At 37.1% G+C, this 21,945-nt stretch overlaps 5 protein-coding genes across 6 annotated transcripts; 4 read left to right on the plus strand and 1 right to left on the minus strand.

The window, feature by feature from the left end:
• LOC104730201 (omega-6 fatty acid desaturase, chloroplastic) lies at window positions 8,021-10,833 on the plus strand. Its single transcript, XM_010449336.2, has 10 exons — window positions 8,021-8,245; window positions 8,354-8,417; window positions 8,742-8,983; window positions 9,074-9,217; window positions 9,293-9,444; window positions 9,525-9,647; window positions 9,749-9,926; window positions 10,020-10,138; window positions 10,226-10,340; window positions 10,460-10,833. The coding sequence occupies exons 1-10, from the start codon at window positions 8,207-8,209 to the stop codon at window positions 10,622-10,624; spliced, it is 1,341 nt and encodes a 446-aa protein (XP_010447638.1). The 5' UTR covers window positions 8,021-8,206; the 3' UTR covers window positions 10,625-10,833.
• On the minus strand, window positions 11,182-13,076 carry LOC104730203 (BTB/POZ domain-containing protein At4g30940-like). Its single transcript, XM_010449337.2, has one exon. The coding sequence runs from the start codon at window positions 12,783-12,785 to the stop codon at window positions 11,436-11,438; it is 1,350 nt and encodes a 449-aa protein (XP_010447639.1). The 5' UTR covers window positions 12,786-13,076; the 3' UTR covers window positions 11,182-11,435.
• LOC104730205 (probable WRKY transcription factor 32) lies at window positions 13,881-16,392 on the plus strand. Its single transcript, XM_010449339.1, has 5 exons — window positions 13,881-14,264; window positions 14,369-14,415; window positions 14,788-15,443; window positions 15,537-15,695; window positions 15,794-16,392. Exons 1-5 carry the CDS (start codon window positions 14,039-14,041, stop codon window positions 16,137-16,139), a joined length of 1,434 nt encoding a protein of 477 aa, XP_010447641.1. The 5' UTR covers window positions 13,881-14,038; the 3' UTR covers window positions 16,140-16,392.
• LOC104730204 (50S ribosomal protein L21, mitochondrial) lies at window positions 16,559-18,400 on the plus strand. Of its 2 annotated transcripts, XR_758404.2 has the most exons (6): window positions 16,559-17,080; window positions 17,167-17,247; window positions 17,366-17,467; window positions 17,735-17,809; window positions 17,919-18,088; window positions 18,266-18,400. XR_758404.2 is itself a non-coding variant. In XM_010449338.2 (5 exons), exons 1-5 carry the CDS (start codon window positions 16,628-16,630, stop codon window positions 18,036-18,038), a joined length of 831 nt encoding a protein of 276 aa, XP_010447640.1. In that variant the 5' UTR covers window positions 16,559-16,627; the 3' UTR covers window positions 18,039-18,400. The 2 variants fall into 2 exon arrangements, 1 of the variants encoding a protein (XP_010447640.1); XM_010449338.2 differs by having other exon boundaries at window positions 17,919-18,400.
• On the plus strand, window positions 19,030-21,903 carry LOC104730206 (leucine aminopeptidase 2, chloroplastic). Its single transcript, XM_010449341.2, has 10 exons — window positions 19,030-19,266; window positions 19,532-19,946; window positions 20,044-20,223; window positions 20,333-20,558; window positions 20,649-20,775; window positions 20,853-20,948; window positions 21,048-21,125; window positions 21,237-21,297; window positions 21,383-21,570; window positions 21,668-21,903. The coding sequence occupies exons 1-10, from the start codon at window positions 19,030-19,032 to the stop codon at window positions 21,797-21,799; spliced, it is 1,740 nt and encodes a 579-aa protein (XP_010447643.1). The 3' UTR covers window positions 21,800-21,903.

A 21,945-nucleotide genomic window follows, 5' to 3' on the forward strand; every position in this document is an offset into this window, starting at 1 on the left:
TTTTTTTTTGAATATTAGAAAAAGAAAAAAAAAAGATTTTACGGTTACTGATATTTTGCGGAGAAATCGAGAGTTGTTAAATAGTATCACCCGTCCTCGACGTGTTTACGGTGGCAATTCCTGCCGCCGACAGACCGGTTAAACCGATCACAAAGCTTAGTTTTCACCGGCGATACTCCGACCATCTCTCTGCATTCCCTTCTTAGGATTTGTTTCCTCCCTTTTTTTTTTTAACTCAATCAGAAGAAAAAAAAATTTGTTGAGTGAGAAAAAAAAAACAACGAAACCTCTTTTATTTTAATTTTCTTTTTTTATTTTCCGGTCGGATGAGAGCTCAGAAAAGAGTAGTATTTATATAGATACTAACGACTGTGGAATTACGTGAGTACCCTTAGTAGGGAGTGATAACTACACCCGTGTAACCTCCTTTCACTGACTGACAGGTGTCGTGTGTAATCCCCGTGCGGCGGTTTCGAGTTTATCAACTCTTGCGATAGCGATTATGACACGTGTCTTTAAGTGACTGGTTTCGATTGAAAATTACTGTATAGAGAGAGATTAGAGAGGAGAAGGATTTAGTGGAAAGTTATTAACTCTATAGTTTGACTGATGGCCTACTTAACATTTTGCATATGATAAGTATCATTGAGGGAGAAAATAGCATAATTGTATTGAATTCAATGAATCAAACTTTTCTGTATCTACAAATATGACAATAATATTAATGGGTATCTTAGTGTAGGACCTGATTATAAACTTCCCCTAGATTCCTTCAAATTTTTTATTTTTGAAAATGTTTGGTTATGCATTTGTTGTGGTCCATTATGGTTATGGACCATCATTATGTGTTGATGATTCTAGGGTTTTCTATTTCGTTTCTTTTGTTTTTTTGTACACGAAGATAGTCCATCCTGCCTATAAGATCAAATGTGAAGTTCTTTCTAGTTTATTTCGAGACGAGTTTTTGAAATGGGTGGTTATAGCAAAAAGAAAAAATTTAAATAATTAGGTATATTATCATGTGGTCAGTATGCAACTAGAAGCTGGTTTGATGACAAACTTGTGTAGTTTACTTAAACCAATCAGCTAGTCAATGTGTTTACCAAGACATTCTTTTATCTTTTTCTCAATTCATACATTTTTTATTTTCAAGATGGAAGTTCTTGATATATACTTCCATTTTAAGAGGGAATATTTTTTTCTATTTAAGTTTTTTTTGTTTGCAAATAAATATGAAACTAATATATAACATCTTGTATACATAAAAGAATAAATGGAAACAAATAATACGATACCATGCATTTTAATATTTAACATAAACATAATACAACTAATTTGGAGGTATAATTTTTAATTTACAACTAATGACAAAGATATTCTCCTTTTAAGTCCTATTCCAATCCTTTAATCAAATGTCTAAAGACACGTGTGCGTATGACTTGTACAGTTACATAAAACGTACGAAAGAAAATACGTACAAAACACATACGTATATATATCTATATATATAGAAATCATGATGGACTTAAAAAGAAAATACGTATATAAATCTATACTTTTCTTATCTTACTTATCACTTTTTATTATACTTTTGATTTCTTATTATTTTTCACGTGTATTATGCTTTCGGTTTCTAATCGTGAGATAATCAAAAGACAATTCTTTGTTGACAAGCAAACTAAACAGTAAATGGTGATGACGTTAAGTTAAACAACAAGTACAAGTATAGTTATAGAAATGAAATGAGTCAAATAGACATAAATTACTGTGAAGAATAGTTTTATATAGCCGAAGTTCCATATCTAAATCTACAACTATCAGAAGTATGTGATTATATTTTTTATATATGATTCTTAAATTTTGTATATATAGTTTTTCTTTTTACCTGGTCTGTCAGCTATAAACCTGCTAACTAGTTAATGATTCCAAGGTACCGTTAAATTGAGTTTGAGAAAACCATACGAAATTGAACCATGATCCAAAATTTTATTCAGTTAGATTTTTAATCCGAAATATTTTTCTTTTTTGCCTTTTACAAAACAATTTAAAGAACAGTAAACGTTTTGGCTTATACATGAGAAACTGAGACCAAGAACACAATTTCCGAAACAAAAGCTTTTTTAGAAAAAGAAAGAAAAGAAACTGCAATCAATGACCGAACATACCAACACGATGTTCTTTCCTCCTCAGCCACCAGAAACGTTTGGGCGGCTCTCAGCGTCAGCGATCCCTACCTTTCTTCATGTGGACCTTCTCCTCCTTATTTCGTGGTAATTAATAGTATATGATTTAATTATAATATAAAAACAAATATTACAAAAGATAGCTACGTGATTTTAATTCGGTTACGAAACACTCAAAAAAGCACTGCATTCCTGTTTTATTTACCAGATAATTGTTTTTTTCTTTAGCCAAAAAAGTATATTATAAATAGAAATTATGTGTTTCTATGGCACTTTCAAATATGATTCTGATTCTGGTATCTGTTATCAATGGGAAATAGTTTCACTCTATATATTACTATTATCAAAATCGATGCGAACAATCGTTTGTAATTATGTTGTTTGAAACGGTCTAAATGCATAGGCTTATGTGGTCGAACGGTTACACCGACTACATTTGATTTGTTGTCTCTATTTATTTATGTGGCTAAACTTTACTTGTAAACCGCATCGCACATTCACCACAAAACAATGTGCGATTAAAACAATGTGCTAGCTAGTGCACATATATATTCGCGTTCACGAGACACCTACACTCCCTTCTCTGTTGCGTCTCGTGATAATTCATCTGAGATACATCCAACAGTCATTCACTTCCACAAACACACGAAAAGAGGAGTATATTAAACTAGTGCTATATTATTGCTTACATGCATGGGAATAAATAAGTTAGTATATTATACACAATAATACAATATGATATTCGTAGCATAAGTTGATGTTGTTGTTGTATGGACAATACCGCTTTCAATGATGTCATGAAACATGAATATATATGGGTTGTTTGATAATTCCTCTGCCATTATTAATTCATAGTCTTCAAATGCTAAATGTGACATATACAAAATATGCAAATACGTACGACAATGGCAACATCTTAATACATTAGTATTAATATAAACAAACACAAAATTAACAGAGCCGAAAATATCAAATCAGTATCAAGCGAATTTATTTTTAACAGATAAAAATCGTTTCATAATAAGAGAGGAATTTGGTGTACAACAAGAATTACATAAACCGATCTGATGTAAACTCAAAAATCACACCGACTTTTTTTTTCTTTTACTAAGTTAATCTTCATTATCAAAATACAATAAATATGCCAAAACTAACAATCATAAGCTTGAATTATTATTGGTATATATGAAACTATGAATTAGTCTTATTTAAACATCGCTTTGATTAGTTTCAGCTGAACTAGCACCGTCGATCGACGTGAAGTCCTAATTGTCTCCTAGACAATAATAATGAGTTAATGACTATTATTTAAGGATGAACCCAATATAGTCAATAAACATGCATTGTGCTTTTGTTGGAGTTGTTTAGACTTTAGATTCTGTATGAACTAGTATAGTTTAGTTTTTTGATACCAAAGCCTCGTTAAAGACATCAAAGAACGAAATTATGAAACGATAGAGAGCATCTAGATGCTGAATTGTATTTATGTAAGTAGATCTATCGATTCAAAAGCAGCTTGCTAGAGAAAACGTAGATATCCTGATATTTCTTGAAATAATTGCATGTTCTATTGGTAAATTAACCGAAACAAAAAGAAAGAAGCAAAAACAAAAGCAATCACAAAGAAACAAAGAAGGGTAGGGATTTTCTAGTTCAGGTTCTATTACATGATGGCGTAAGCAATTGTCCCATAGAGTATATTCTGTCAAACTTTGGTAGGCGGTGTCTTGTCTTATTGTCGCCAATAAGTATAGTACTACTTCTTAACCAATATTCGAGTATGATATTATTTTTGGATTTCCCCAATTATGATCATTAAACACACATTTGATTTGAGCACTAATCCAACATTAATTATCAGTATTTCTGGTCGTATTTAGCTGCTAGTCTGTTTTGAGAGGATTTATGTTGATAATATTAGTTCTCATGTGGGAAGTAACGATTTAACTAACATATTTGGTTACGAAAATGAAATGAGAAATTTCCTCGAAGATAACTAAGTCTTTTATTTAGCTTCGAACAAAACAAGCTAATTAAGTCTAGCACTGCAGCGCATAGTATATTTAAAATGAACAAAAACACAATATTCTCATGTACTGATTTTTGATAACATAAGTTTATTATAATTTCTGTCAATTCCGGTCCGGTTGCTGCCTATAATTACAAGTGGTTTCCCAAGCTATTATTTATTAAGATTGATCAAAACATATACCTATTTAAAGTTTTCATTCTTAGTGTTTTGGGATTACTTTTATTTTTCAAGTTTAAAGGTTCAAACTCTAACTTAAACAAAATTAATTGTCGACCAAACAAAAACTTACCGAAACTATTGAAAGCGATTGTTTTTGTTTTTGTTTTCTAAATGCAAGCAAAGAGAATATTGAAATCACGTATGGTGCAACTTGAAATTGTCCTTTCTTGTATATACTTCGAATCACTTAATCAAGTACTTTAACCATTCAATGTCATATATAAACCCGTCTATCTCTCTCTCTCTGATAAAAAAACATCCATTCACATCGGGTGATGCACGTGACGCCCACGGTAAGGTGACTGTGGACAATTACATTTCTGATTTTGTCAACGACTGTAGACGATTACATTACGTACAGTTTTAAAAAGGTAGACAATATTATTATCGCGAGGGAAAATTATATCTATTGTTCAATATTCATAATATGATTGTGAAGACAAAATAAAGATATATAAATACATATAATCTCAAAAAATACTTTTGTAATAAACATCACATTTTGCTGATACTGTACGTATTATAAGATTGGAATCAAATATACTTATTAGTTAGTATTATTATAATTAATCATTTATATCTATTGTAAGGAATAAAATCCTTTGTTCGTGGAGAGCCAGCAAAATGTAAACACGTATGGGCACCATAATGCAAGCCAAGACCAAAATCAGTAACATGTAGTACTCAGCATGCAGGCATTACTTGCAATATATGAATTCTCAAAATTTTGTATACAATAAAGATTGATCACGTTGTATTTCGTTTTCAAACCATTATCAACACCAACATACCATCATCTTGTCTGTGCTATGATTCCATTTTTTCTCTTAAGACCAACAAAGACGTTTCGGCTGTCACTAGACAGCGACAAACTCGTAGAAATTCAATATTATTATATGAATTTAGAACTCCAATTAACCAGAAAAACAATAATTAAAGTTTTGGTTATTATATTTTCTGACCAATTATCATATATTTTTATTGTTTTCAAACAATACTAAGATATGAGGTGTTAATCGGGATGGTCGCACATCGACAACAATATATATTCTAAAATAATAAATTGTTTTTTTTATATAAAAGTTGATATAATTAGTAGTACAAATATTATTGAAATAGTTTAAACAAATGGGTATGATTGGCAAGGGTTTAAAAAACAATTATGCAGCCAGAAAGTTTTTGATATATAACTGCGATTTTGATATACGTCTCCGTTCTGTGTGGAACCTCAGTGTGTGGCCTTTCTATGGATTAGTATGTTGATATACGATGAATATATTAAAGTTATAATGGAATAAATGTACGCTTACAAGAACAAGAACAATCCCATGGTCTAGTTGTTTGAATTTTGACCGTATAATTAAAATATTTGCGGGTAAAACAATATTTTTTAAGTTCTAACTCAAGATTTTTTTTTTTTTTTTTTTTTTTTTTTTTATAAGATGACGATGATATAGTACAAGTTATGGTCTAGAGTTTATCTATGTAATATCTATATAAATATGTGCATATATGAACTTTCATTCGTTCAGTTTTGGTTTGAATGGGTTTCGCTTTTTTTTTTTTTTTACCTACTGAAAATGGAAAGCAAAATGTCGATTCGTGGATGAAGGAGTTTCGTCTTCTGGTGCGCATGTTGTATAGTAAAAAAAGATACTTGTATATATATTTTTCGTGGACGAATCAGATTGGTGGGAGATTGATTGATTGCAATGGCAATAACATCGGTAACTAGCGGACAAGAGCTATTCACATGGAAAGCTCTGCATAGAATCAATAATGGTGTGTGTTGGTTCCAACTAGCTCGCATATAGACATCTTTTTATAGATATCAATCACTTCACTGATTGCGAAAAGACATCAAGAAACAATTTTTTTTAACGAACTTAACTAACAATAGCGAGACGGTTAAAAAATATAGTTCATGAGAAGATTGATCGGTATATATACTTCAATTATTCAATATCAATTTCGTACACTGTCTTGGATAAGTTTATATGATAGCGTGACACTAAAATCTTTTACAACCTGGATTCGGGATTATAGTCATGCCATGCATGCATTATAAGGTGGAGGTGTTGTAGCACAATTATTTTAACTTGTAATTAAGGGTTAACCAAATATTTTGATAAAGAAAGTAATTAAATTTGATTTGTCAACCAAGTGATTTAGTCGCTATGTCAACCTAGGCAATAGTTTCTCAGACGCATTCTTCCATTGGGAACTTTGAAATTCACATAGGTGATAGGTCTGCAGGGTTTGAAAAATAATATTTTCCTTATATTAGAGTCTCTAGGTAGACCTAATGTTGTTTTGGTCGACTCAGCACAAAATTAATCTATCAAATTAGGGGGTACTATATGATTTTCAGAGGTAAATTCCAGTTAATTTGGATCACATCTTATGGACTTTTCTAGTGTTCTTGCCTTAGTGTGTGTATCAGGGTCATGTGGATCTCCCAGCTTCACATGTGTCGCAGCAACTTGTATATCTCTTTCTAAGTTTAGCTGGGCTCACCCGGCTCAGCCCATAATAATTTTAAAGACCCTTATGCTTAAAGAAGACAAGTAGACAACGAATCGGGATTACAAGAAGCCCAAAATGATTATTAACTGAATCCCCAGTTTTAATTTCCTCACGAAACCAGTTTATCAACTTATAAATTAGGCGTAAAGCGTGATTAGTCGATTTCGTGACAAGTCAAGCTAATGTGACATTAGTAATGACCATGTCCTATCAAGTTGGCTCACAATTATGGACTTTTTCGTGCCTTAGGTGATTTGGAATCGTGTGGTATATGTCGGCGCATGAAGGAAAGGTCTCTATCTCAACACTCAAGTAGCTAATTACTAGCTATTTTTTTTTTTAAAAAAAAGGTCTCACTATGAAGCTCATAAAATCGAAATGACGTATAACATTTTATAAGCACGTATCACTCGTAACGCATGTTTTCTACAACTGAAAACATATTAGTGCTCTAAAAACACGTCAAGTTGATGACATCAAAATTTATACGTCACTTGTAAGTTGTAACGTATAGTCATATTTTTTCATTACGATTTTGTTTATGTTTTTATCAGATCATGATCATGTCTTCTTGTTGAATCATATAATTCCCGTATAAACTATAGTGTTGTTGTTGTATCTAAGCTTGAAACTGAACTTAGTAGAACTTATATAAACTTATTTAACTACAGTAATTATACCGCAAAACCTAAATTAATAGACATATATATTTTTTGGTGTGAATAAATTAATCTTGTTTTGAATTTTATCATTGTCATCTTCAAAATCTTAAGTAATGCCCAAACTATCTATTAAAAAAAATATGAACATTCACTACAGAATTCAGGGTTAGCCATACTTGTCAACCTGAAATTTAGTAGGAGAGAACAAAAGTTTTATATTGAGATTTTATTTCAAAATGAAATAAAATTCGTAATTTTGGAATTATCGTCTAAAATTGATAATTATCTTAATTTAGCTGTTGTAAAATAGTTTAGCAATTATATACTATTTTTTATGACTTCTGTTTGGATATAATAATTTTCATATTTATCGTTTATTTCAAAGTAGGCAATTTTTTTCTGTTTCTCACACACACACACACACACACACACAAAGGCCAAACTTTAAAATTGTGGAAGTCCATATTTTTTCACAAGAACTTGAAGAGGTGAGGGCTCTTCACAGCCATTCAATCTCTTTAAAACATACATATTGCAGAGAGACACCCTCGTCCGTGTCGCTTCTTCTGCAATTTTCTGCTTCCATGGCTTCCAGAATTGCTGATTCCCTCATCGCCTTCACGGTACTCATTCTTCAATTTCCCTCTTTCTTAGTCTTATCTATTAACCCATCTCTTCAACTTGAGTTTCCCATACTGAATTTGTTTCTTTTTGTCTATTGGTTTTCTCAGGGACCACAACAATGTCTTCCTAGGGTTCCTAAGATTGCTGCTTCTGCTCGTGTTTCTCCTCCTGGTACTCTCTTCTTTCTCCTCAAACCCCCCCCCCCCCCTCTTTGTTTCTCTATTTTCTCTGCATGTTATAAAAATTGGAGCTTCGAGTTAACTTGTGTATGCTTATGGAGTCGTTTCAATGAAAGAAATCAATAATGAGGGGAAAAGAACTGAATTTGGGGTTATATTTGTCCTTTGCGCTTCAAAGTTGTTGTCTTTGCTATATGGGTTTGCTTGTGTTCTCTGGATTGCAATTATGATATATGCTGTTAGTTTTTGTGGGCTTGCTTATATCAATGCAGATGGCTAATGATTCTATTATGATTGTATTGGTGGATTCATACAGGTTCTGTGAGGCCTATTGATCTTCTGTTAAAAGGAAGTACACTTCGAGGAAGAAGATGTGTGGTTCCTATGAAAAGGAGGATTGGATGTATAAAAGCTGTGGCTGTTCCAGTTGCACCGCCTTCAGCTGACAGTGCAGAAGACAGGGAACAATTAGCAGAAAGCTATGGATTCAGACAAATTGGAGAAGACCTTCCTGATAATGTCACCTTAAAAGATATCATGGATACACTTCCCAAAGAGGTATAGCTTTTTTCAATAAACCTTGTGTGTGTGTGAAACCATGTGAACTTCCTCTTCTTAACTTGTTCTTTGGTATACAACTCTCTTCAGGTGTTTGAGATTGATGATGTGAAAGCTTGGAAGTCTGTGTTGATATCTGTGACTTCCTACACTTTGGGGCTCTTCATGATTGCAAAATCCCCGTGGTATCTTCTGCCATTGGCTTGGGCATGGACAGGAACTGCAATTACTGGGGTAAGCTCTCTTACACTGTCTCTCTTCTATGTGTCAGCATGTTACTGTTCTCTAACTGGATTTGTCTTTTCTTAGTTCTTTGTGATAGGTCATGATTGTGCACATAAATCATTTTCAAAGAACAAATTGGTGGAAGACATTGTGGGTACTCTAGCCTTCCTACCACTTGTCTACCCGTATGAGCCATGGAGGTTTAAGCACGACCGTCATCACGCCAAAACAAATATGTAAGTCTTAGTTAGGTTGTTTGAGATATTAACAATAGAACGAGAGATAGCAATTCATGGTTCTGCTTTGTTTTCTATAGGTTAGTCCATGACACAGCTTGGCAGCCAGTTCCACCAGAGGAGTTCGATTCATCACCCACGCTGCGTAAGGCAATCATCTTTGGATATGGCCCAATCAGACCTTGGTTGTCCATAGCTCATTGGTATATATAGATTAACTCTTACACCGTGATCAATTCGTTCAATGTTTTTCTTTTTTGCTCTCTATATACCTGTTACTCAACTAGAATGAGCGTTCTAATAGGGTGAACTGGCACTTCAATCTGAAAAAGTTCAGAGCAAGCGAGGTGAATAGGGTGAAGATAAGTTTGGCTTGTGTTTTCGCCTTCATGGCCGTTGGGTGGCCACTGATCATATACAAAGTCGGTTTATTGGGATGGGTAAAATTCTGGTTGATGCCGTGGTTGGGCTATCACTTCTGGGTATAGACTTCTCTCTTATGCTTTTCTCTATTCCCTCTTGTATCGATATAGCATCGAAGCTAAGATGGTTAACGCATTATTGCTTCTCTACAGATGAGCACATTCACAATGGTTCATCATACGGCTCCACACATTCCTTTCAAGCCTGCGGATGAATGGAACGCGGCTCAGGCCCAGCTAAATGGAACTGTTCATTGTGATTACCCTAGTTGGTAATGCATCCCACCTGCTCAAATGTTTAATTATCTGAGAGCTCTTGTTTTGGTTTCATATGAACTAATGTTTCTGTGTTGTGACAGGATTGAAGTACTTTGCCATGATATTAACGTTCACATCCCCCATCATATTAGCCCAAGAATACCGAGCTACAATCTCCGTGCAGCTCATGACTCTATACAAGAGAACTGGGGAAAGGTAATAAACTTCCGTAAATTTGTTGTGAACAATATGATCCTTACAGAAAAAGTGTTCCCTTGGGAAGTTGTAAGACACTAAAAGATTCATGGGTTTTTTCTTGCGTGATTGGGTTGCAGTATACAAATATGGCTACATGGAACTGGCGCTTGATGAAGACGATAATGACTGTGTGTCATGTCTATGACAAAGAGGAGAACTACATTCCTTTTGACCGGTTAGCCCCTGAAGAATCGCAGCCAATAACGTTCCTCAAGAAAGCAATGCCTAACTACACAGCTTGATACGCCATAGCCTTAAACTGGTCTTTTGAAATCTCAATATCTTTTTGCAGTCGCCGATGTTATATGTAAGCTTTTCAAGTGATAAGCTTCTCTAACACTTCACCAACGCTTTATACTGTTATCTTCTTCCCAATCTTATCAGAAGAGAGATTATCTCAGCTATTGCAATTCTTTTATCAGTTTCTTAATCTTAGCTATAGGATTGGAGATTGAACAGTTTATATATATAATTTGCAGTGTACTGAAATGCGATGTAAAACTTAGCACATGAGAATCTTTGAAGAGATAAACACTATCATCTTACTATGGTAGCAAAAAATACTGTTGTGCTAGTAATGCTTCCGGGAAAGTAATGGGATAAAGCCAAAGCAAAAGTGAGAAGAGAAAAGAAAGCTAAAGCTATTCCTCTGTGACATCTTTACGGAAAGTGGAAAGACAGAATCATATACTGTCCCAACAAAAGACACTCAGATGTCCAAACCGAGGGAGCGAATCCCAAAACCCTAGATATCTGAGACTGTGGCCACAGTTTACACCACCATGAAAGCAGCTAAAGCTAAAGGTCAAAAGAGATTGATTTCTTACATTGAGAAAAGAGTCATGTACGGAAAATACAGAACACAACCTGAAACTGGAAACTAAAAAATCGTATCAATATCAATTATAACAAAATTATGAATAAACACTTCTCTATGTTTTATATTTTCTTGACTATTGCTATTTCCTCTGTTCACTCATCCTATAGTTTCTAAGAATCCTAAAACATAAAAGAAGCAAACCAAACATAGAGCAAGATTGTCAAAATGTGAAATCAGATGATCGGAGGAGGCAGAGTCTCCCACACATCAAACACATTCTCCTCACTGTGCAACGCAAACAACCGATCCCCACCAATGGAGAAGTCACAGATGGAGCCACCATAGCTTCTTTTTAACCTAGACGTCAAAACCCAGTCTGATCCACAGAACACAGAGATAGAATCATTCATGGACGAGAAGAGCTGTCCTTCGTGCAAAGCAAGCTTAGGGTAACATGGCTCATCAGGCATCTTGCTCTTCATCAACCTGCTCCTAGAACTCCACCTCACACTACTCCCTCCTCCATCCATCCTCAGATCAATAAACCCTAAATCCTCAAACTCATTCACCACACATATAGAATTGCTCTCTTCCATCGCTATAGCGTCTCTCACTCTCTTCTCATCAACCATCGCAGGAGAACCAATATCAGACCAAGACCAGACCATGTTCTTGTCCCGGAAATCCAACAAGCTAATGTAACAATTATCTTTCCTTGGAAACAAAGTAGCTACAAGAAGACAGTTCTTACCATTCAACCATTGCAACTTATCAGCATCTCCTAAAGACCAACCAGGACTCTCGTAAAAGAAATCAACTTGCTTCCCACTAACCTGATCCCAAACTCCAATCCCATACTCATTACTCCGTCCTTTACAGCTCGTAAAAATCTTAGAATCAGGACTAAAACTCAAAGCTCCAGCACTATAACTCTTAACCTGATTATCATGACTCACCTGAAACTTATACCTCAGGTCTCCAGAAGAAGAGCTAAACAAACCCATTCCTCCATCTCCTCTTCCTAATCTCTCACAAGCAGAGAGCACAATGTTACCAGAATCAACCCAACCAACATCGTTTACTCTCTGGTAATCAAGATTAATCGTAGGATGCTCCTCAAGCATCCAATCAAACACATGGACGACACTTCCATGAGCTACACAGCATCCTCCATCTGGACCAGCTCTAATCGCCGTACCATCTCCCGGAGCTATACCTGTAACGGAACGAGAGAGATGGAGTCTGTTTCCGTCGAAAGGTCCCCACTTTGCGGTTCGTAAGTGGTTGATTAAGCCGTAGAACATTGCTTCTTTGTGAAGGAGACGCTCTGAGATACTTGGTGGGATGTTTAAGTCACCAGTTCGGAGAAGGTCGAGAAGAACAGCGAAGCAATCTGGGTTCCGATCGATGAAAAGATCCTCTTTTTCTTCTTTTTGATCATCATTGGGTAGTGAAAGATTCCAATTTTCGTCGAACAATGCTCCGAAGTAAGAACCGCGACCTGCGTTGGCGAGCGTCGTTGACGTCGTTTCGAAGATTCTGCCACCAACGTTCAATCTGATCTTGTCCTTTGATAAACCCATTAATGAGGAGGTTTTAAATCCCGGGGAAGCTGGAGGAATTAGTAAGAATCAAAATTTTCCGGTTATATAACAAGACAAAAGGAAGACATGAGAAGGTTATTGAGATGTTTGAAAATTCGATCGGACTCGAAGAAATCGAATTTTGGACAAAGGATAAGAAGATAAAATCTGATTATATGAATCAATCAATTTACAATTCGATGATCTGCAGTTTAAAGAAAGTAAAAAAAGATTCGCAGAAGGGAAATTAAAACGATCTGTATATATCTTTCTCGGACATTTTATTTTCCGTTGCTCGGGGAGTTTTAATTTTAAACATTGAACTGGATGGAACATGGTGGGACTTACTGTGGAGATTGCTCACATCAGAACCGTCCGATGCTTATAGATATTGTCGTCTATCCAACGGTTGAGATATTTCGTGTAATTCAATACCGTGGTTCGTGAGAACGTTCCCCAAGCCCATCTATATATATATCGGCCCATTAGCTGGGGTATCCAAAGTAAATAATGATTTTTAACTGATCATCATCAATCAATCAATCACACATGATAGATTTTTTCTCGTCTTCCAGGGACACTCTTTGGAAGAAGGCGAAACAAACTCACACTTTTCTTACTTACTGACAGTTGTGTTCTTTGTAACGTTGTACTTTATTTTACTGAACGGACCGTACAATTTAAAAAAAAATCTTGGTAACAGAAGCCACACAGACAGTCATGATAACTAAGACCAATCAACAGCACAAGTAGTCAAGTACACAAACAGAACATTAGTTTAACATTGATCAGAGTTCTAATATTCTCATAGTGTAATTAAAACACCATATCATCATCACATGCTATTGCTAAACTAAACTATATATATGATATATATCCCTCAGAGAGAATATTTTGACCAAAAGTAACATAAACGGAATACGTCAATGATTTAACGTGACGCAGGGAGGTGATTAACGGAGGAATAAACGGAGTTTGTTACACACAGATACTCTCTTCATCTCCAGTCAAACAAAGAATGAAAGACATTAATGCCCTTTCTCTCTCTTTATTTTTTTTTTGGTATATTTTTTCTTTTGCTTTAAAGCAGAGAGAGGACCAAAACGCAGCGTTTGCTTGCAGAGAGATCAGTCGGTCGGATTCGGAAAGCGGCTACCTTTTTTCTGTTGCCTAGAGAGAATTTGTTCGTTTCTTTTTTACTCTCTCCGACAAACCCACGAGAGAAAGGGGCAAACAAGACAATAGAATCGTCCATGGAAGACTCTGGTATCGACGAAACTGAGGTCTTCTACGCGGTGGAGAAGAAGAGCACGGCCAGTACAGAGGAGAGCGAGAAAGTGGAGCCGGAGAAGGAGCTTGATAACGGAATGAGTCAACTCAGAGACGAAGACGAATCACTTGAGACTATTGGTGAGGATATGTACGATTTACATGATGAGCCTGTGCAAGAAACCCTAGACAAGGATCAGGTTGAAGAAGGTAACGGTTTAGTTCTGTGTCGCGAATAATTCTCTGTTTTATTTTAATATTTTAATTCGAAGGGTTTTTAATTTTGACGGAAATGGTGTTTTGTGTTTAATCAGGTGTTCGTGAAAATTCTTCTGTGGAACCAAATGGTGAATATGTTAAGGTGACTCTTCTTACTGTAAAGTTTCATCCTTTTTTTTTTAACGCTAAGAAATTAGATTCTCTTATCGACATCGACTGTGCTGGAAATCATATTACTTGATATTATGTAATCACAACTTCACTTTTTCAGTGTGCTCTTTGTTACTCGTGTAATGAATTTTTTACAATTACATACGAAATGGAGTAATTTTTATGGTTTAATATCTGGCCAAGATCAACCTATCCTTATGTATATGTTTAGAGGAGTAATAATCTGTATCAGTTTGATCCGTTACAACTTAATTGTGTCTGATTTGTTAGGCAATTTTGAGCACAAAATCCACTTTTGATTAAGGCATGACATATGACTGCTCTTTTTGTATCACATTGCCAGGAGATGGATAGCGTCAAGGAAACTGTAGTGAGTGCCATTGTTCCGGTTGATGCAGTAGAAGATGACCGTGAGGTAGAAGCATCTCCTTGTCTGACTGCATCGTCAGATTCATTAACAATGAAGCCATCTCTATCTTCGGATCCAGCAGCAGCTTCAGCTGTACAAGGTTTATCAATGGTTTCAGTTCCGTCTAAACAAGAGCAGAGATCTGATTCTCCGGTGGTTAATAGATTGTCGGTTTCTCCCGTTCCGAGGACACCGGCTCGTGATGGTTACAATTGGAGAAAATATGGACAGAAGCAGGTTAAGAGTCCCAAAGGCTCACGGAGCTACTACAGGTGTACGTATTCTGAATGTTTTGCTAAAAAAATTGAATGCTCCAATGATTCAGGCAAAGTGGTAGAGATTGTTAACAAAGGTTTGCATAGTCATGAACCTCCCAGGAAGAATAGCTTCGCCCCTAGAGAAATTAGAGTTGCATCAGCTATCCGACCTGTTTCAGAGAATAATGCAGTAGTAAAAGAGGCAACAATAGTCCCTAACGGTTCAGATCCGTCTGCTTCTACTAGAGAAAACATCTGTGAGCCGCAAACATTCGTTGAACGGAAGACACATTGTGGGAACGAAGCTGTGGACGAACCAGAGGCAAAACGAAGGCAAGTTTGTTTTAATTTTTTGATTTCTTTGCCTACTATTATTCACTTTAAAAGATGTGATATTAATAGACTTTATTTTTGGGTGTGTTTCAGACTGAAAAAAGATAACTCACAAAGTTCAGATTCTGTCTCCAAACCTGGCAAGAAAAATAAATTCGTAGTACACGCAGCTGGTGATGTTGGGATCTGTGGTGATGGATACAGATGGCGTAAATACGGACAGAAAATGGTGAAAGGAAATCCTCATCCAAGGTATATAACGCATTACCCATTTCTTTATTCATGAATGAGTATTTTTTGTTCAATACTCAGTGATGATTGATCTGTGCTGCTATGTTCCAAACATTCAGGAACTATTACCGATGTACTTCTGCGGGATGTCCTGTTCGTAAACACATTGAGACAGCGGTAGAGAACACAACAGCTGTAATAATCACATACAAAGGAGTACACAACCACGACATGCCGGTGCCAAAGAAACGCCACGGTCCTCCTAGCTCAATGCTCGTGGCTGCAGCCGCTCCAACGTCGATGAGAACTAGGACAGACGATCAGGTAAACATCCCCACTTCAAGCCAGTGCTTGGTGGGACGAGAAAGTGAGAAAAAGAGCGAAGCATTGGATGTTGGTGGGGAGAAAGTGATGGAATCAGCTCGGACTTTGTTAAGCATTGGATTTGAAATCAAGCAATGCTGATTCTATCACCTCGGACTTTGTTAAGCATTGGATTTGAAATCAAGCAATGCTGATTCTATCACCTCGGACTTTGTTAAGCATTGGATTTGAAATCAAGCAATGCTGATTCTATCACCTCGGACTTTGTTAAGCATTGGATTTGAAATCAAGCAATGCTGATTCTATGTAATTTTAGAGAGTTCATCGACTCAATTTTTCGCCTCCTAGTTTTTGTTATATATATTATAATAAAGTTACATGACGATATCCATAATCATTAGTAGTGGTTTGGTTGAAATATTGTTCGATTACCAACTAAAAACACATTGACATGTCTCTGTGTAATGATATGATTACAGTATTATTAATTTGGTAATAAAGCGCTAATTTTAGTGGATGTGACTCTGATTCGTCTAGAGGGTCTTCTGAAACATCAAAACGTGAACTAAAAGAGGGCAAAACCCTTTCTCTCTACACTGTGTAAACCCTAGTCTGTTCGTGCTTCTCCGATGGCGAGCCTTCGATGTTTTCGTGAGCTGAGCCGCCGCGCTACGACGGTTTTCTCCATCAACCAGACGCGATCGATCTCTTCATTTTCTGGGATTAAGCCGTCCGAGACCAGCATTTCTCATGGGACCGTGATCCAGAATCGATCTCTCACTAGGGATTTGCCATGGTACAGTCTTCGATATCGCTCCCAAGGTCGTTGTTTCTCTTCGAACACAAAAGATACTGATGGTGGTGAAGAAAGCAGTGAAGGAGAGGATGATGAGGATGAGGATGATGATGATGAGGAGGAGGAGGATTTTGAGGATTCGGCGGAGATGGAAGAAGTAGAAAGGGAATATTCACCGGCTGAGAAAGTGGAAGAGGCGGCTGAGATAGGTTACAAAGTGATGGGTCCTCTCAAACCTTCGGAGAGACTCTTCAAACCGTATGAACCTGTGTTTGCTATTGTTCAGGTTTCGTCTCTGCTCCTCTCCATTGAAATTTTTAAGTTTCATTTCACACTTTGGCTGATGTTTCATTGTTTATTGATCTCCTGTAGATTGGTTCACATCAGTTTAAAGTAAGCAACGGGGACTCCATTTTCACCGAGAAGTTGAAATTCTGTGACATAAATGATAAGGTAATTCTAGCTTCTGCCCTCCTTCATGAATCTTTGCTATTCTTAACAAAGAGCATTTGCATTCGAATTCAGGATTTGCAATTGTTGCTAAAGCTTGTATCTTTATGTTCCTTTGCAGTTGGAACTGACCAAGGTTCTTCTATTGGGCTCGGCAGGCCAGACGATTATTGGTAGGCCTATCTTGCCAGATGCGACTGTTCATGCTGTAGTTGAAGAGCATGTAAGTGTCTCATTCACATGCCTGGTGTTTTGTAATACTAGTGAGGCTGTGCTTAAGTAAAATTAGCAAATCCGAGGACTGATAAAAGTATGAAATTCCTGCAAGAATATATATGGCCAACAAGTTAGTAGATTAGTGTTCATCTTTCTCCACATCATCTGAATGTCTTGATAAAAATGGGTGTGGAATGTAGAAGGATTTACTCATGTACCAGCATCCTGTTTTTTTTTCTGTACTTAACTAGTCTTTCCTTGACGAGTGACGCAGGCATTGGATGAAAAAGTGCTCATTTTTAAGAAGAAGCGAAGAAAGAATTATAGGAGAACGAGAGGACATCGACAGGTATACTTTTGTAGCATTCTTGTTTGGACATTGTGTTTGTTTTATCTTTGCCTTCTTGTCGTTCCTCTGTTATGATTGTTGTTTTTGACCAGTCAACACTTATGTCCAGGAATTGACGAAGTTGAGAATAACCGATATACAAGGAATTGAGAAACCAGAACCAAAGATTGTCCATAAGCCCTCCAAGGAAGCAGTTACAGAACAATCCAAGGCTGAGCTAGTTGCTTAGAGATAAAATTTGCTCCACTTTTTTTTTTTGCTGATGCCGATACATTTGAAGTAAGTTCATCTATCATTTGCTGTTCGCTAAGAAGTAGATTTCGTTGAAAGTATGAAAAGGCCTTCTTGGTAGTTAGTGGTAATTAACTAGGCTCCTAAGATATGAAATGTGATTGCCTTTTACTATCTGGCTTCTCTGTTTGATTTTGCTCTTCATTTGTATTTAAACTGGCTCAGGCTTTTGGGAGCTGCTTGTCGCTTCTTTTCCTGAAATAAAAGATTTGCGGAAACATCTCTCTCCTTCACTCCTTGTCTTCTCATATGATTTGTAGTATGTACCTGTGTTATAAGTTATTGTTCTTTTGGTGTTCACGTGCATCTCTCTTTTCTTTAATTTGCTTTATATCATTTGCCAATCTCAGTCACAGATAGAAAACTAGGTGGTAAATTGGGTAATAACTCTAAGTAAAGTCGCATTACATTCAAAATCTCGATTTGTTCCACTGTGACTGTTGTTGGCTCATGATAGATGGCACTAGCAGTAATGTGAATAAATAAAATGTATACAGCTTTTGATAGTAAGACAAGTGACAAACACAGTAAATGAGATCCATAAACCAAATTATCTATCATAATGATGAAACTACGGTTGCTTTTGCTCCACGAGACAACTGAATCCAATGAAGGATCATCGACAACCTCGTCTACACCGACGTAGAATGGAGGCAACTTGCATCCACTGACATTCATCGCTCAACTTCACTTCAGATCTCTCTACTAAACCATTGTGATGAACCAAATTGTTTTGGGCTTTTCACTTTGTGTTTTTTCTAAATAGCCTTTGGGCTTTGGGTCGGGTCGAGTCGGGTCGGGTCGGATAAGACCAAATAGTGAGTCAAGTAAAAGAATAATCATCGTCAACAAGAAAGAGAGAGATGATAGGAGGAGGACACGGCGGCTTCTTCTCCTTATAAATATAAGAAGCTCAGTGCTCTTCTCAAATGGCCGTCACTCTAGTTACGTCTCTCGCTTCCTCTTCTTCTCGCTTCCCTTTCCGCTCCTTCTCCTCCTCCTCTCCGTCGTCTCTCTCCTCGTGCGTCGTCCGATTTCAGTTGCCGTCTCGTCTTAGACTCGCTTTCGCCGTCACGCCTCTCTACTCTTCTTCTAGAGCCATGGCTCATACAATCGCACAAGCTACTCTCGGCCTCACTCATGCTAACTCCGTCGATCATCCTAAGGTTTGTTCCTGATCTCTTATGGCGGCATCCTTCGATTTTACTATCTATGTGTTGATTCTAGTGTATTGCTTTGTAGATCTTTAGAGTTGATTTGATTGTTTGCGCGTCGCGTTAGTGTTCGTGATTAAGAAGTTTGATCAGATCTCGTAATCGATTGTGGTCAATCACAGAATAGTCAGAGATTTGTAATCAGTCGATCATGGTTAAGCATAGAATAGTCAGAGATTGACTTCCGAGTTTGACTTTTATGTGGTCTCTGTATCAGATCTCATTTTCCGGGAAGGAGATGGACGTGACTGAGTGGAAAGGTGATATACTGGCGGTTGGAGTGACGGAGAAAGATATGACTAAGGATGCAAACTCCAAGTTTGAAAACCCCATTCTCAAGAAGCTTGATGCTCACTTAGGTGGACTTCTAGCTGATGTCTCGTCTGAGGAAGATTTCTCCGGGAAACCTGGCCAGTCAACTGTACTTAGGCTTCCGGGTCTCGGGTCAAAGCGGGTTGGTTTGATTGGTCTTGGAAAATCTGCTTCATCTCCTTCGGCTTTTCAGAGTCTAGGTGAGGCTGTTGCTGCAGCTGCTAAAGCTTCTCAAGCTAGCAGTGTTGCTGTTGTTCTCGCCTCCTCTGAGACTGTTTCTAATGAATCCAAGCTCAGTTCTGCTTCAGCTATAGCTTCAGGTGTTTGTTGATATAGTTGTTTCTTTTATTAGAACTTGTGAAGGGTTAGTTTCATTAACGTTTTGGAACTGAATCTTTTTGTGGTTATTTTTTTCAGGCACTGTACTCGGTTTGTTTGAAGACTGCAGATATAAGTCTGAGTCAAAGAAACCATCTCTCACTGGCTTTGGCACTGGACCTGAGCTAGAGAAGAAGCTTAAGTATGCTGAAGATGTTTCTTATGGCGTAATTTTCGGGAAGGAACTCGTCAATTCTCCAGCCAATGTTCTCACTCCTGGTATGGCTTGTCTCTTGAGTATCAGTATTTAGAATTTTCTTATAATATGAGGATCATGTACATTAAGTTTAATACGAACATTGGTCTTTCATCTGCTTGTATTTTACAGCTGTACTAGCTGAGGAGGCCTCAAAGCTGGCTTCCATGTACAGTGATGTCATGACTGCAAACATCTTGAACGAGGAGCAATGCAAAGAGTTGAAGATGGGTTCATATCTCGCTGTTGCTGCTGCGTCAGCTAATCCACCTCATTTCATCCACCTGGTCTACAAACCTTCTAGTGGCCCTGTCAAGACCAAACTTGCTATTGTTGGAAAAGGATTGACATTTGACAGGTAATCTCCAGAGCACTTTTCTTATTTTTGCCGTATCAGTCTCTTTTCCTTTAATTCTTATTGGTTATTGACCATGGTTTTTTTTCACAGCGGTGGCTACAACATTAAGACCGGGCCTGGTTGCTTAATTGAGCTCATGAAATTCGATATGGGAGGCTCGGCCGCTGTTCTTGGTGCTGCAAAAGCCATTGGCCAAATTAAGCCTCCTGGTGTTGAGGTATGTTTATCAGAAGAAGAAGCTTGAGTTTCTGAGTTAAGTGAATGTACCTAAAAAATGCTTCTTTGCACAATCAGGTGCACTTCATTGTCGCAGCCTGTGAGAATATGATTAGTGGTACCGGAATGAGACCTGGAGATATCATCACAGCCTCAAACCGAAAGACAATTGAGGTATCATAACACTGTTCCCTAGATGCGTTTAGCTTCAAAAGGTCCGAGCTTTCCGTTGTTTTCTCTTATGCCAAACTAATTGTTGGCGGTATTGAACAGGTCAACAACACAGATGCAGAAGGTCGACTGACACTTGCAGATGCTCTTGTTTATGCTTGCAACCAAGGTGTCGATAAGGTATTGTTTGAAAGATTCTTCCACTAATCAATACATAGAAGCAAGACTAGGACATTCAAACATTTCCTTCTGTTGTTTTTTTCCCTCAACTTGTGTTGTATATACTTGCAGGTTGTTGATCTTGCAACTTTGACTGGGGCTTGTATTATTGCTCTTGGAACATCAATGGCAGGTACATAGGGTTGTGTTAAAAGTAAACAGCATAACAGTGACTCATGATGGTGTTAAATATCGGTTTGGATTTTTGTTTTGTGCAGCCATATATACATCTAGTGATGAGCTTGCAAAAGAGGTGATTGCTGCATCAGAGAGGAGTGGAGAGAAGCTATGGAGGATGCCGATGGAAGAGAGTTACTGGGAGATGATGAAATCAGGTGTTGCAGATATGGTTAACACGGGAGGTCGTGCTGGTGGATCGATCACCGCAGCTCTCTTCTTGAAACAGGTGAAAATATGATAAAGAGTAGAAACAATAGAACACACTTCAAAGAACTTATATTATTGCTTTCTAACAAAGAACCGGATTCGGTGAATGGTTGCAGTTTGTGGACGAGAAGGTTGAGTGGATGCACATAGATATGGCTGGACCGGTGTGGAACGAGAAGAAGAAAACTGCAACTGGGTTTGGAGTTGCGACGCTAGTTGAGTGGGTTCAGAACAATTCCTCTTCTTAAATGAAACCTGGTGACTTGCTATCGTACTCTGAGTGGCTTATGAAAAACAAATAAAATACTGTATTAACATATCAGAGGTTTAATAAAGGGTTTTAGTTTACTTCTTTGCTTTGTGTAAATTATGTGACGCCCGAATATAAATGAGT

The sequence above is a fragment of the Camelina sativa genome, chromosome 12, assembly GCF_000633955.1.
Source record: "Camelina sativa cultivar DH55 chromosome 12, Cs, whole genome shotgun sequence".
Lineage (NCBI taxonomy): Eukaryota > Viridiplantae > Streptophyta > Magnoliopsida > Brassicales > Brassicaceae > Camelina > Camelina sativa.